This window comes from Telmatherina bonti (assembly GCF_933228915.1).
Source record: "Telmatherina bonti genome assembly, chromosome: 3".
NCBI lineage: Eukaryota > Metazoa > Chordata > Actinopteri > Atheriniformes > Telmatherinidae > Telmatherina > Telmatherina bonti.
The window spans coordinates 39900964-39917184 of NC_136621.1; the positions used below are offsets into that span (position 1 = coordinate 39900964).

A 16221-nucleotide genomic window follows, 5' to 3' on the forward strand; every position below is an offset into this window, starting at 1 on the left:
GAACTGCGGCTCGACCAATGGAGACACTCTAAATCACAAATGTAGTTTGTCAAAATTTTACAAAAATTGCTTTTATTTTGCAAACATCTGTGATGGAAACGCAGCTGATGATATTCCGTATTCAAAAACATAACAGAAGCATCATTAAAAGGATCGTGGAGGGTTCCCAAACCAAATATTTCACATTATAAACCAGGGGTCACGAACTCCGGTCCTCCAGAGCCGCAGTCCCGCACGTACTGGGAGTTTCCCTGCTGCAACACATTTGACGCACATCACACTTAATTAGCAGACCAGTGCAGAGTTAGATGTCAAGCTCTGCCCTGGTCTGCTAGTTACCCACTGATCTGAGTCAGGTGTGTTGCAGCAGGGAAACTACTAACACGTGCAGGACTGTGGCTCTGGAGGACCGGAGTTGTTAAAAAACAGTTATAAATGTTTAGATTTTCTATTCGCCTGAGTGACAAGAAGGATCACTTTTAAGCCCCCGTCCATGTAAAGGTCAGACCACCATCCTTCATGAACCTTTCTATCATTTTCCTCATTTTACCAGCAGGAAAACCACTGTCCAATCACAGCAGTTGCAACAAAGATCAGCCGTCTTTTAACAGTCTCAGTCGGCTCCGGCTGCAGGTCAATGTAGAATAACTGCAGTAGGTTGTGGAAGTTCACCTAAACATAGTTTATACCATTGTCACTGACAACTGGCTGCATTATTTTCCTATACATAGTTCGGCCAGTTAAACACTGTAATATCCCTCCGTTACGGGGCGTTACCATAGCAACACGTTAACCAGCTGGTTCAGATCAGCCGTCTTTTAACAGGTGGATGAGAGAAACGCGCTGCAGCCTATCAGCGGTTGTTTGGTATAAAACGTACATCCAGGCCAACGTAAAATAGTTCCTATATAAGCGGTAAAAGTGGATTAAACAACTCGGAACCGTACATTAGACGGTTATAATGCACAACACGGAGTCTAGAACACCACGACGAGCAGCGTTGTTTATAAATACTGGATAATTGTGTTCAATAATTGAGATCTCAATTACAGTCAAAATAATCGTGGTTATAATTTCTGTCATAATCGAGCAGCCCTAAAATAAATCCCCTAAAATCTACATGATTCTGCACATCTGCTCCAAAGCAGGAGGCAGACCCTCTAGTCATTCTGATTTCAGTCCTGAGCGACTCGCTGCCGGATAAACAGCCAACCTGGAAGCTGACATCAGTTCTGGCGTCCCCGTTCGTACCTGCAGCGGATCGTCGCCTCCTCCTGGGAGACTTATTAACATTTCACATGCTGAATAAAGAAGTGTGACGCAGTGAGCTGCAGCCGTGCTCCCATTTCAAAGGCCCTGCTGCAGCTCCAGACCACCCTTACAGGCGGCTTCTGCTGATAAAACAAGCAGGTATCAGAGCGAGGGAGAGCCACCGATCAGGATCCATATTGATCAAACGGCATGAGACACGTCTGGTACAGAAGTCTGCAGACGGCAGGAAGCACCAATGCTAACATGTAGCTTAGCAACGTGACGGGACAAACTCCGAACCGAGCGCGGTTCAGGGAACTGAACCGGACGCTGGGAGAAAATTACGAGCCATGCCGCTCAGGTGAAGAACAAAACCTGCAATAAAAACATCAGATTTATTTGGGTTTTTTTTTTGCTTCTTTCTTTTTAATCAATTTCACTTGCAGTAAAACAGCCAAATATATAATTCTTCAAACTATTTTATTTTAATGCCAGTTTTCCCCCCCACACAGCAGAGGCAGATGGCTGCCTGTCCTTGAGCCGGGTTCTGCCGGAGGTTTCCTTCCTGTTAAAAGGGAGTTTTTTCCTTCCCACTGTCGCCAGTGTGCTTGCTCAGGATGGGAGATTGAGTTGGACTCAACTCAATCTGTTGGTTTCCTTATATAGGCTGTTATGAATTAGCTTTCATTATGTTTTCCCCTCTGTCTGTAAAGTGTCTCAAGATGGCATCGCTGTGATTTGACGCTATATAAATAAAGTTGAATTGGAGTTTGTTCATATGATTTCCCAGTTTATAGAGAAAAAATAAATAAAACAGAAAAATGATTTATTCTCAGTTCCAGGTGTTAAAGGAACAGGGATTTTATCCAATATGAACATTTATTTCAATGTATTTTTATTCTGATGGGACGTTGCAACATTTAATCAGATATTCATGTAAACAAGCTGAAGTTTATCAATCATTGTCTCCAGAAGATGTTAAAGGAAATTATGCAGCAGCAGGGTAAATTAATTCCAATGGTTTTTTTTTTTTACATTTCTAACAGATTACAAGAAATCTGAGGTCGCAAAAATAGTATTTTATGGAAAACAACATTTTTAGGGTAATTTTTGGGAAAACAGTGACATTGTATAATTAAACAGGCATTTAAATGGTTATGCAGATTTGTTTAGTTAATTTAAAAGAATGGTGCAAAAGAGTAGAAAAATATGAATCTGTTATGTTTTTATACCATTTTTTTGTCTTCTAATGACCTCAAAGGTCAACTGAAGCAGCTCAGAAAGCTAAAAAGCAAAACAACATGACGATTTTATTTATTTTCATATGATTCCAACAAACACGGCGCTCAACAAACTCTTTTTGGTACAGAACTGTTGAGATTTATGAAGATTAAAAAGCTTCATGAAAAAGCTGCAGCTTCGCTCTAAAAACAAATCATCACTCCGGAGAACAAACACACGGAAGTCGTGTTTACGTGCAGCTCTACTAGAGTCCAAACGCATCGATGACCACCGAAACACACCTCTGCTCAACAACCTCACTATGAAAACAAGCACGTGCAACGTGTCCACCTGGTGCAGCATTGTTGGACTTCCACCTTTGTTCAGGTTGAATGTCACCGCGACCAGAACTTTACTCATTTATCTGCATCCAAACAGACAAAGCAGCAGCAGCGAGTCCTGAAACCTTCTGGTTCCATCAGAGCCTCTGAAACAGGTTTGCTTCCAGACCAGTCCGCCGCTAAACCCTGACACCCTTCTCCACAAAGCCCAGGAGACCTCCAGAGAAGCCCTGCAGCCGCTGCTCCAGTTCTTCACCAGTACAGCCTGACCGACCCACATGACGCTGCACTTTACATGCTTTCCACAGTTTACTCCACCAATTACATCGAAGATAAACCAGATTTAATTCCTCATTTAGGATAAAGGCTAACTCAGCAACTACAACTACTTTTATTATTCCATAATAAAAATAAAAAGAAACACAACCCAGACTTCCTGGAAGTTCTCAGTAACATCTGGACTTTAAGGCCATTTTAGGTGTTTTCCAGGGTGAAAATGGTTCATTGATCCGGTTTATTAATAATCAGCTGGGAGTTTAAAGTAGAGACAGAAACAGCTGGAAAACCAGAAGAAGGACCAGCTGATACCAGATCACTTCAAGCCCTGACTGGAGAATTACTGATGCTGAGGCTCATTTCAACATCTTATTTCACAGAGAACGAATGGCTTAAGTCAGAAAGGAGGAAATATCGGCGCTGACGCGTGAATGAAGGTGTGTGAGGATCCCGGACGGGTCTCCTCCTCTGCTGCACGCAGGGTCGCACCCAGCTGGGAAACCGAAACACCATGAGCTAATCAGCAACAAGAGTCACGTCTCCAGCCGGGAACCGTGCCAGTCCCAAACCTGGACCCCTGCTCAGAGGAGAGCGCTTCCGGGCCAGCTAGAGGAGCAGCTGAACCGGTCCTGGTCCTGGTCCCTGGTCCAGGCTGGCAAGACCGGTCCTGGTCCAGGCTGGCAGAACCGGTCCTGGTCCAGCCTGGCAGAACTAGTCCTGGTCCCCGGTCCAGCCTGGCAGAACCAGTCCTGGTCCCCGGTCCAGCCTGGCAGAACTAGTCCTGGTCCCCGGTCCAGCCTGGCAGAACTAGTCCTGGTCCCCGGTCCAGCCTGGCAGAACCAGTCCTGGTCCAGCCTAGCAGAACCAGTCCTGGTCCCCGGTCCAGCCTGGCAGAACCAGTCCTGGTCCCCGGTCCAGCCTGGCAGAACCAGTCCCCGGTCCAGGCTGGCAGAACCAGTCCTGGTCCCCGGTCCAGCCTGGCAGAACCAGTCCTGGTCCAGCCTGGCAGAACCAGTCTTGGTCCAGCCTGGCAGAACCAGTCCTGGTCCCCGGTCCAGCCTGGCAGAACCAGTCCTGGTCCAGCCTGGCAGAACCAGCCCATGAGACTTGGAGCTAACTAGCAGCTAGCCTTGGAGCTGGCCAATCAGCGGGCTAGGTTCTACTTTTCAGGGCGGATGGATAAAGGGGACCTGATCCCGGACTGGCTAACGGGTCGACCGGTCCAGAAACACAACAGACAGGCTCGTGCGAGCCGCGTGCTCGTCATGTCGGGCTCCAACCATCAGCCGGAGTCGGTGTGAGCATGAAAACAAAAGCTGGGGGGGTTGGGGTACCTTTGTCTCCCTGATGTCCTGCTTTCCCCCGTCAGGGTACCACTGGACGCGGACAAACCCCCTGCCAAGAGGCCGGCTGGGGGTGTCTGCGGCGCTCTCAGTGTCCGAACCACCGGGGAGTCGTCCTCCTCCTCCTCCGCCTCTCCCTCCGCCATCATCGAGGTCCGAATCCGAGTTGAAATCCTCCTCTCCGTGGATCATCCGCACCAGGCCGAACCGGACCGAGCCGCGGTACCGTCCGGAGACCAGGTCGTGGGAGAAAAGCAGCCGCTGGGAGCCGTCCGCCACCGGAGACAGAGCCGCGGATGGAGGCTCGGAGCCAGGGCTCGCTGCGGGGGAGAGGCCCGGTGCGGCTGGTGGTGCCGTCGCTGCAGCGGCCGCTGCATCCGATGCTGCGGGCTCCGCCATCTCTGCTGCTGTCAGGGAGTGATGCGAAACGCAAAGGATGGCGGTGGTGAGTGCAGAAAGCTGGAAGCAGCGAGGAGCACGTGTTTACGTAGCGACGGAACGGTGCGTCGCCAGCGCTGCGTGACCGCGTCATCACGTAGTACGCTGCGTCACCGCTAAGAGGCGCCGTGAGCGGGAATCAGGCTGATTGTGTCCGAATAAAACGGCGAAGAAGAAGATCGACAACGCAATAATTACAGTAACACATGTTTTCTGTGTTTCACATAAGCACAAACCGGACTGAAGAAAACCAATTTACTTTGTTTCTATTTAATTTTATTTTATTCTGTTTTATTTAATTTTATTCTATTCTAAAACGTAAACATGCTGTGCTGTAAACGTTTGTACTGACATGAAACTGATTAAACTTTTTGTTGTTGTTCATGAGAAATCTCAACGTTTTTTAACATAATTTTACAAATCAAACGTTTTCATTTATTTCTTTTTTATTTACAGCCTCAAACTTAACTTCAGATTCAGTAAAGTCTCTTCGTTTTCTACATTTTTCTTTTCTTAAAAATGTAAGTAACTGAATGTCCATATTTATTATACAAAGACTTCAGAAAAGTTGTTTCTGTGATTTCAGTGAGTGACACAAATATTTTAAGTCAGAATTTAGATTAAGAACACAATATTATTATTATTATCATCATCATTATTATTACTTTTAAGCTTCTCTTTAATTTGGACTTGTTCATAAATATGAACTTTTGATTTGCATGAACACTTAAACCAACACAAGAATAAGATATCAGACAAAGAACTAAAAGCTTTTACAATCATGGAAACACTTCTACACTTAAGTTTTAAAGAAGTAAACAAAATTAGTTTTTATTTATATAATTATATCAAATACAGTGACATTTAATTTGATTTTTAAAAATAATATTAGGCTACAGCAAAAAATCTGTGACAATTTTATTTAATTGATAAGAGTGAAATTTAATTTTATTTAATAATATTAATCTGCATTAAAACAGTTAAATTATGTTTATTATATAAAACTATTTAAATTAAAATCTAATAAAATAAAGTGAAATAAAATTAAATCTAAAATCCTGATCGGTTTCATAAGAAGGGAAATAATTTCTATCTTTAATCCTATTTTCACCTCCTGTTTATTTGGTTTAAGTGCTTTTCTTGTCATGAGTGTCTTGTGAGAAATAAAGCTGGTGGGGGTAAAACCCTCCACACAGAGGTGCAAACACCCCTAACCCTAACACCCCCCCCCCCCCACACACACACACACGCGCGCGCGCGCGCGCCCTGTAATCCGCTTTCATCAGAAAAATAAAGCGCAGAAAAACGTGAAGTCTAATTAAAGACATGAATCACATCATGTGTGTTTCAGTGTCTGACCATCAGAGAAGATCCACTCTCACAGCTCATCTGGACTTTATCAGCAGAACTCCACACTTACAGGTGGGGGGGTTTCTGGGACACATTTAGTGCTCCATGCTGGCACGGTCCTGTGTGTCCAGCCAGACCCATGACGAGGATCATGCTAAACACACGGATGTCCCCGCTGACCCCGGACTTAATATGTTTATTGTTCAACCTACTCAAGGAGAAAACAGGGTTTGGTCATCCAGCTCACTGCAGGGATTACAGCAACCACCCCGCCGGGCTGCAGGTATAAATACTCCAGACGCGCCGCTCAGCTCAGACTTTACGCACGCGGCCACCGTCCTGACACGCATCCGCAGGAGCTCGTGAGGGTAGGATCGTTTGGTTTAAGGCTGAAACCTTGTGTCAGGAAAGTGCGACCATGTCAGTGCTCAGCCCTGTGCCGTTCCTGAGGCCGCACGTGCGCTCGCCGGTGGCGCGCGGCCGCCGCCACACGCTGCCGGCCAGCGAGTTCCGCTGCCTCAGCCCGGAGGACGCCGTCAGCGTGTTCGAGATCGAGAGAGAGGGTCAGAAAACCTTCTTTACTCTTTGTGTTGGTCGGTGCAATTCTGCGCCACAAATCTGTCTTAATGTCCAACTTTTAACCTCCTCCTCCTCCTCCTCTTCCTCCTCCTCCTCCTCTTCCTCCTCCTCCAGCCTTCATCTCCGTGTCCGGCGAGTGTCCTCTCCACCTGGATGAGGTGCGTCACTTCCTCACGCTGTGTCCCGAGCTGTCTCTGGGCTGGTTCGAGGAGGGCCGGCTGGTGGCTTTCATCATTGGCTCCCAGTGGGACCAGGAGAGGCTTACCTTGGTAAGAAGGAGCGCGAGACACCTGGACAAGTTGATTTAATCATCTCTAAACGTCATTTTTCAGGATTTAACGGAGGCAATGAGAGTTGTTTTTTATCATTTATTTCTCACATGGTCATACAAAAGGTAAAACAAGACTTTACAGCACAAAAACGCAAACAGAGCACCATGCTCGAAAAGGAGCAGAAAAAAGAAAATTTCTTTTAATATCTGCATGTACATGTATAATATGCACACATCTGTCTGTACATACACAGACAGAGATGCACATACATACATTATACATAAGTCAAAGTAATTCTGTCCTGTATGTTTGTAATATATGTTTTTTTAGGATATTTTTAAATTTGATAAGAGACATGACTTCATATTATCACTGAAGTCGTTCCACAGTTTAACTCCAGTGGTTGTGATCCAATGGTATTTAGTTTGTTTACTTTATCTGTTTTTAGGATGCATGTACCTCGTAGTGCATATGAACTCTCCTCATCTGAAACAAACCCTGGATACTTTGTGGTACTTTTTTATGAATTATTGAATACATGAATTGTATGATTTAAAATTGACTAGATCTCTGAATTTGAGAGCTTTCAAGTGAAGAGTTGATGTGTGTGTTGTCTGAAATGAGTGTTACATACCATTCTTATTGCTCTTTTCTGGATTACATATATTGGCTCTATATTTGTTTTGTATGTGCTCTTCCAGACTTCCACACAGTTTAAAGCGAGGATGAGGTTGTTTCAGACATCCGCTCAGATCCATTAGCACGAGGCAGTTTCTCCATGTTTAAGTCATGTCTGTGAGCAGAACTGATGAAGGTTTACCTGAATCTTTTAAGTAAAGTTAAGAATTTGAGCCGTCTCTGCATGAAAATGTTGTTTCCATAAAGTTTGAATACAGCAGGGGCGTTTCCAGGAAAATTTGATGGGGTGGCCAAGATGCAACAAGTTACTGTGTGGACTCGGGGGGGGGGGGGGGGGGGGGGGGGGGGGGGGTAAAAACCTGCTGAAGTTACAGTGAAATACCAGCAGCAGGGTTGCCAGTTGAATTCTGTCATTTTCACATAAACATACTTACAGGTTTTTACTGTGATACAGTAGTTTACTGTGTTATTATTATTACTGCGCAGATGCTGTAAATTTTACAGTAAATAGTCTGAATTTTTTTTTAATGTACTTTATTTGAAAGATACAGGCGGCTCTCAGAGCTCGTTAAATAGATGTAAATTTAAAGAAGAATAGAGCAAGTTTCAAAGTTATAAGGTAAGCTCTTACGACACGGGATGCGGAGGCTGAGTGCGTGTATTTATTTCATTTTAACTGAAATGTCGATTTTAATTTCTTGCACTGTATTTACATTAATATGATATAGAATACATGTATTTAATGTTATTTAGAGATTAAGTGGGTATTTAAGGGTAAAAATCCGACTTACGGGTTACACCGCAGCGAAGGAATGGAATTTGTTCGTAAGGACCGTCTGTATGGATTAAACATATCAACATTTGGCTGACTTCTGGCAAAGTTAATAAAACTGTTAAAAAAAAGATGGCAGAATGTATTGTTAAAATATTGCTATTATTTCGTATAAAACTGCAGCTAATAAGTGCTTTTTTCACGTTGTTTATAAATAAGGAGAGGTCTGAACCGTCTTGTTTTAGTGGCTTGTAAAGCTTCGTTTTATCTTGTTTTTCCAGGATGCCTTGACTCTCCACAAACCTCACGGGACGACCGTCCACATCCACGTCCTGGCCGTCCACCGGACCTTCCGCCAGCAGGGAAAAGGCTCCATCCTGATGTGGCGCTACCTGCAGTACCTCCGCTGCCTGCCCTACGTCCGCCGCGCTGTGCTCATGTGTGAGGACTTCCTGGTTCCCTTCTACCAGAAATCCGGTTTCAAGGTGCAGGGTCCGAGTCAGGTCACGGTGGGACCCCTTAATTTCACAGAAATGTTCTACCCCATCAGGGGGCATGCCTTCATGCGCCGCAACAGTGGATGCTGAAGACGAGGAGGAGTTTATATGCGCTCTAGGACCCTCACGTCCATTTGGAAAGAGGAAACGGGAACAAATGAACAAAGACACAGCATTTGTGTCATCGCTCCGGGTGAAACATGAAGGATTTACCAACGAGGATTTCAGACTGAAAAAACATCATGATTCAAGTTGTAGAAAATCGCTTGGAATTAAAACGATTAGAGCAAATTAATTATTCATAAGATTTGATAGAACGAAGCCGCTTTGTGCCTTTTATTTTTCACACTAACAAGTCTAACGTTGTTTCTGGCTAATTTAGAACAACCTAATTAAACCAACAGCCAGATATTAACCACAAATTATTTGCCAAAGTTAAAAGAAAATTGCTAAAGAGGGAAATCAGAGATCAGCTGTTGGATGTAAATCACATTCGACTGGTGATCCTGTTCGATGTGTTGAGCAGGATGCAGAAGCAACATGTTCATGTTTTTAGTAGAAACACCTGTAGTCTGAGATAATCTGGTGAAATCAGCGTCATCTGTCTGTCTCTTCTCGTCCAGGATATCTTTTCTTCCACCGTTACTTCCTAAAGCCTTGAATCAAGAACTGCAAGTTGTCTTTTTCCTCCTTTTTAAAAAAAATTTTTTTTAATGAAAGTTTTGTTCCTTCAAAGAAAATAAAGTTTTTATTTTTTACTTCTTTTACTGTTTTTTTTTTTCTGTTAGAAAAGCCACTTTTTCCTGAACCACATCTCTACAGTAGATATTAGCAGATAACAGGAAGCAGCGATGCTAGCATGTAGCATAGCAGAGATGCTAACATGTAGCATAGCAGTGATGCTAGCATGTAGCATAGCAGAGATGTTAACATGTAGCATAGCAACATGACAGGAGAAACTGCTAAAAGACTCCTCCAGCGTCATTACCGAAAACAAACAGTTGAAACACCAAACAGAAAATACAAGAAAATTACTGTTAACTTAGAGCTGGATTCTCCTGACTGACCGTTGACTGAGGCATCATCATCATCATCAGCCAGTGGTTTTCTGAAATATTAAACTGGTAACATCTCTATTAAACACCTGGATACCTGCTCAGCTTCACTCTTACTGTACAAGGGTTCCTCTTCACATATTGCTTTAGTTAGGATTACTTGCTCATCTGTAGGACTACTTTACCGTTCCTCTGACTATTTTCCTCATTTCTCTATTTACCTCATTACTCAGACTATTTACTTCATTACTCAGACTATTTACTTTATTCCTTGGACTGTTTTCCTCATTCCTCTGACTATTTACCTCATCACTAGGACTGTTTTCCTCATTCCTGGGATTATTTCCTGATTCCTGGGACTATTTATCCCATTCCTCAGACTATTTACCTCATCACTAGGACTGTTTTCCACATTCCTCTGACTATTTACCTCATCACTAGGACTGTTTTCCTCATTCCTCTGACTATTTACCTCATCACTAGGACTGTTTTCCTCATTCCTGGGATTATTTCCTGATTCCTGGGACTATTTATCCCATTCCTCAGACTATTTACCTCATCACTAGGACTGTTTTCCACATTCCTCAGACTATTTACCTCATCACTAGGACTGTTTTCCTCATTCCTGGGATTATTTCCTGATTCCTGGGACTATTTATCCCATTCCTCAGACTATTTACCTCATCACTAGGACTGTTTTCCACATTCCTCTGACTATTTACCTCATCACTAGGACTGTTTTCCACATTCCTCAGACTATTTGCCTCATTCCTCAAACTGTTTACCGCATTCCTGGGACTGTTTTCCTCGGTCTATTTACCTCATTACAAGGACTGCTTTCCTCATTCCTGGGATTATTTCCTGATTCCTGGGACTATTTATCCCATTCCTCAGAATATTTACCTCATTACTAGGACTATTTTCCCCATTACTTAGACCAGTGGTTTCCAAACCTTTTCTGCAGGGCCACTTTTCATTGATGACAATAATGTTAACCCCCTCCCCTCCCGTCACGAGCCGAAGAAACATACTAAGAAATGCCTTTTTAGTTTTCATCACTGTATTATATATTGGGACGACGACGATTTATCTTGTTACTCAATTTTCCTCATTCCTCTGATTATTCACCTCATTCCCCGTTCTATGTTCTTCATTCCTCGTACTATTTTCCTCATTTCTGGGACCTAGGAAACTGCTCATTCCAAGGACTACAGCCTAGGAAACAGAAAAAGACTTCATGATGAAGATGAACCAGTTTGAAGCTCTTGTTTTGTCAAGTTTAAGATTTCTGGATAAAAATCAAAAATTCTTGACCAAAACAACAACATGAGGCATCACAGACACATAAACTTTATTGACAGTATCATTTATTTTTGACATGACTGCTTTATTATGGACACATTCTCACATATAAAACCAAAGAAAAACAAAACTGTTGAATAAAAACTCTTAATAAATACAAAAAAGTGAATTATTTGGTCCCAATGCAAACACACCGATGGAGGCTGCAAGGCTTCTGGGATTCAGCACAAACTTCCAGTGGTCAAAAGGCACAATAAAGATGTTTCTGAATAAAAACAAATGGCCGGACACACGTTTCATGAATCCTGGATGATCACTGCGTTAGTCCCACTGACTCACTGACTAACATAATCTCTCTCAGTAACTAATTCCACATAATTCCACTAACTACTGCGGCTTTCCCAGCAGCCGGGGTCCTTAACAACACTAAAGCCGAGGAGCCAGAACTGAATCATGAATCCTGTTACACTGATCACATTGTGAGGGAGCCGAAGTGCTCAGCTGCTGGGTTACAGAGCAAAAACAAAGAAACCTGCTTTGATCGAACGCTTCAGAGTTACTTCTGGAATAAATACGCTCATTTTGCTGAGTAAGCGTAGAAAAAGCTTCAGGCACGTCTGTGTTACGGAAGGAAAACGCGTTTGTGGCAGTTAGTGCGGAAACGACATGCAGAAGTTGCTTTGGTTGGGTCCTAAAAACATTTGGATGCACTCGTCCACGCTCAGGCATCTGATTAAGGCAGACGGTGGTTTCAGACATTAGCTGACTGGGAACACCATCTTACCGGCGGCACTGCGAGTGGAAAAGGTTCAAACCATTTTAAACATTGTTCAGAGGTGAAAATGGATTTTTTTTTAAGTGTTAAATTCAGATGATTATTGACGTAGTTTCACGTTTTCCTCTTTCATCTCTTAACAAGGGAATCCGGCAGATCCGAGCAGTTTTCTTCAGTTTAATGCCGAGTCTTTTCCAGTTTCACGAGGTTTGGAAAGGTTTATAGAGGTGAGAAGGTCCGCAGTCATTAACGTGGACTTTGAGCGATACAAAGCGTAATTGTCATTTTCCTGAAAGACCAGCGGTCAGACCTGGAAAACTGGTTCCTGGAAGTGGCTTGAAGTTGGAAGAGCAGGACACCGTGGACATCAGGAGGAGACTAGTGGACCAGGTCGTTGATGTCATGATCGATCTTATATTTTTCACAAAACTTGCTGGTCAGGGGGAGGCAGGTGAGATGCTCCAGCCAGTGCCAGTTAATTGGGTGAATATAAAACCAAACGATGAGAGAGGAGAAGAGTCCGACGTAAGCCAACAGCGACACCGCGATCTGGATGCGCTTCCGGTACTTGTCAAAGGTCCCGAAGGTGACGTAAGGCAGGAAGGCGAAGGACAGCAGCATGCCGCTGAGGAAACCGAAGATGTGCGCGATGTTGTCCATCCACGGCAGCAGTCCGCATATGAAGAGGAAGAGGACGATGCCGAGGAGTTTGAAGAAGGCTTTCCACGGCTTTTCCAGAATCTGCCAACCTTGGAAGAGTTCAACGAAAAGGCAGGCGAGGAGTCCAAACTGGGAGCCTGCGGGACCAACCTGGAGAAGGAGAAGACAAGTTTTATTCCTCTCAGAGAGCTCCAGTCTGAAACGCACTTCAATCAGACCGTTTTTCTGGAGCAGGTTTCAGACAAACCTGGAAGCAGCACAAAGTGTTTCAGCAACGATAACAATAAATCCCACCGCGTCCCACCCCAACAACACAGCACGAGAATGACCCAACTGTTCAGGGTGTCACGACGGTTTAAAGGTGAAAAACTGGGAAAATGCAGGATATTAGGGGGAAAAAAAACACTTAAATGTTAAAACTCCGAGAAATCTGTGTGGAAACATTAAAGCCTGCGGTGGACCGGTGACCTGTCCAGGTGGACCTGCCTCTCATCCGCTAATGGCTGAGACAGACTGCAGCTTCCACAGTGCCTGAAGCGGAAAATTCACGGATGGATGGAAACACGGGAGGCACGTGAACAGTTACAGGATCATTCACTCATGAAGATGATACAGTAAAATAAAATATAAAATGATATAAATTATGTAAAATGAAATAGAAATATCATATAAAAATGTTTAAATAAAATATAAAAATGTTAAAATAAAATGTAAAAATGTTAAAATAAAATGTAAAAATGTTAAAATAAATTATGTAAAATAAAATCAAAATATAAAAATAATAAAATAAAACATAAATGACAAATTACATCAAATTTAATAAAAAATATAAAAATGTTAAAATTTAAAAACATGATACAAATTACATAAAATCAAAATATAAAAATGTTGAAATAAAATAAAATATAAAATTACAGAAATTCCACAAAATTTGATAAAAATATAAAAACTTTAAAATATAAATATATTATATAAATTATGTAAAATAAAATGAAAACATAACATTAAATTAAATAAAATAAAGATTAAAATGGCATGTCTTTGGTACTGAATTGCTGCTCTCAGGTCTTTATAAAGTTTTTCCACAGACGTGAACAATAAAAATAAAGGCTTCCTTACACATGGAGCCATTCTGAATTTAGTCATGCCACCCAAGTGTACTTGAAAAAACATGCGCTCATCCTGCTGACTGAGAAACTAGTTCAGAGAGCATCACACCATGATCCCATCTCACTGAGCTCAGATGTTGGACGACAGATGTAGATTTGTCAGCAGTTTGATCAGGAAAATACAAAGCTTTTATCCAAAATGTGGACATTTGTCAGCCGTTTAATGGACATCATTCCAGAAGAACGACCAGTGTCACATCGCAGCGGTTCCGGTTCTGGGCTAAAAGGGTGGACTCGTACGTAACTGACCCTCAGAGACCTACATCCACACAGGATGAAATGGATCAGAGAAGCAGATTTAATCTGATTAGTAATTCTTGGCTACAAGTTCCCAGGAGAGTCTTTTAAGTAAACAGACTCATCTGAATTACCCTGATCCGGGTAAACTGTGATTACACGGCATTCATGGGGTCGAACTTATAAATAGCTACAGGTAATAAATGCAGGATGCATCGGGCAGTAAAGGTGAGCAGATTAAAGTGACGTCAAAGGTGAGTTTGCAGGCTCTGAGGCAGATGGCTAATCTGTGAACACATTAACATGGACGAGCAGAAAAAGAGCATGGCGTCCCGGCCGCAATGGCACAGACACGCTCCTCACACGGACAAAGGTCACTCTGTATTGGCAGTCATGGAAAACGGCGTTAACTGACGTTAAAGGATGAGGAAGTGACCAGAAGCACGTTGCTAGCATTGTCAGTGGGAGTGTTCGTTCATGGAAGTCTCTTTCCTCCATTTTCCCCTATGGTTGTGTCGAAGATGACAAAACGTGACTAAAGGGAGGAATTCATTTAGATGCTTTAAGCTTTTTCTCCAATAATCAAGAAGGTAACTATCGGAGGAGGTCAGGAAGCCTGGATGTCTATGTAAACCTCCAGAGACGCGTCTTCAGCAGAAAAACAAGAACAACGCAGAGCTGCTGTTTGAGTCAAAAGAGAGAAGTTACGTTTTTATGGTTTTACCAGGTTTTTCCCGTGAAGAAACACCGGCGATGTGCTGAGTTTTATCAACCAGTCAGACCAAACAAACCCGTCCGAACGGGAGATTCTCATGGTGATGAGGTGGAACGGGAGATTCTCATGGTGATGAGGTGGAACGGGAGATTCTCATGGTGATGAGGTGGAACGGGAGATTCTCATGGTGATGAGGTGGAACGGGAGATTCTCATGGTGATGAGGTGGAACGGGAGATTCTCATGGTGATGAGGTGGAACGGGAGATTCTCATCATGATGAGGTGGAACGGGAGATTCTCATGGTGATGAGGTGGAACGGGAGATTCTCATGGTGATGAGGTGGAACGGGAGATTCTCATGGTGATGAGGTGGAACGGGAGATTCTCATGGTGATGAGGTGGAACGGGAGATTCTCATGGTGATGAGGTGGAACGGGAGATTCTCATGGTGATGAGGTGGAACGGGAGATTCTCATGGTGATGAGGTGGAACGGGAGATTCTCATGGTGATGAGGTGGAACGGGATATTCTCATGGTGATGAGGTGGAACGGGAGATTCTCATCATGATGAGGTGGAACGGGAGATTCTCATCATGATGAGGTGGAACGGGAGATTCTCATGGTGATGAGGTGGAACGGGAGATTCTCATGGTGATGAGGTGGAACGGGAGATTCTCATGGTGATGAGGTGGAACGGGAGATTCTCATGGTGATGAGGTGGAACGGGAGATTCTCATCATGATGAGGTGGAACGGGAGATTCTCATCATGATGAGGTGGAACGGGAGATTCTCATCATGATGAGGTGGAACGGGAGATTCTCATCATGATGAGGTGGAACGGGAGATTCTCATGGTGATGAGGTGGAACGGGAGATTCTCATGGTGATGAGGTGGAACGGGAGATTCTCATGGTGATGAGGTGGAACGGGAGATTCTCATGGTGATGAGGTGGAACGGGAGATTCTCATGGTGATGAGGTGGAACGGGAGATTCTCATCATGATGAGGTGGAACGGGAGATTCTCATCATGATGAGGTGGAACAGGAGATTCTCATCATGATGAGGTGGAACGGGAGATTCTCATCATGATGAGGTGGAAAAGGAGATTCTCATCATGATGAGGTGGAACGGGAGATTCTCATGGTGATGAGGTGGAACGGGAGATTCTCATGGTGATGAGGTGGAACGGGAGATTCTCATCATGATGAGGTGGAACGGGAGATTCTCATCATGATGAGGTGGAACGGGAGATTCTCATCATGATGAGGTGGAACGGGAGATTCTCATGGTGATGAGGTGGAACCGGAGATTCTCATCATGATGAGGTG

The 16221-nt window shown here is 43.6% G+C and overlaps 3 protein-coding genes across 3 annotated transcripts in view; 1 reads left to right on the plus strand and 2 right to left on the minus strand.

Annotated features, from left to right (window-relative positions):
* Positions 1-4831, minus strand: part of ube2o (ubiquitin-conjugating enzyme E2O) — a gene marked incomplete at its 5' end in the record, with an annotated part of 56657 nt that extends 51826 nt beyond the window's left edge. The window contains one exon of the mRNA XM_079265168.1: positions 4424-4831. Within this exon, the coding sequence (XP_079121294.1) occupies positions 4424-4831 (408 nt within the window). The remainder of the gene's footprint in view (positions 1-4423) is intronic.
* Positions 4832-6638: 1807 nt separating this feature from the next.
* On the plus strand, positions 6639-9069 carry aanat1 (arylalkylamine N-acetyltransferase 1; the record flags this gene model as incomplete). Its single annotated transcript, XM_079264348.1, has 3 exons — positions 6639-6783; positions 6914-7068; positions 8764-9069. The coding sequence occupies 3 exons, from the start codon at positions 6639-6641 to the stop codon at positions 9067-9069; spliced, it is 606 nt and encodes a 201-aa protein (XP_079120474.1).
* A 2299-nt stretch (positions 9070-11368) lies between these two features.
* Positions 11369-16221, minus strand: part of LOC306774744 (inactive rhomboid protein 2-like) — a 37508-nt gene continuing 32655 nt past the window's right edge. The window contains exon 18 of the mRNA XM_079264903.1: positions 11369-12921. Coding sequence (XP_079121029.1) covers positions 12490-12921 — 432 coding nt within the window. The 3' untranslated portion in view covers positions 11369-12489. The remainder of the gene's footprint in view (positions 12922-16221) is intronic.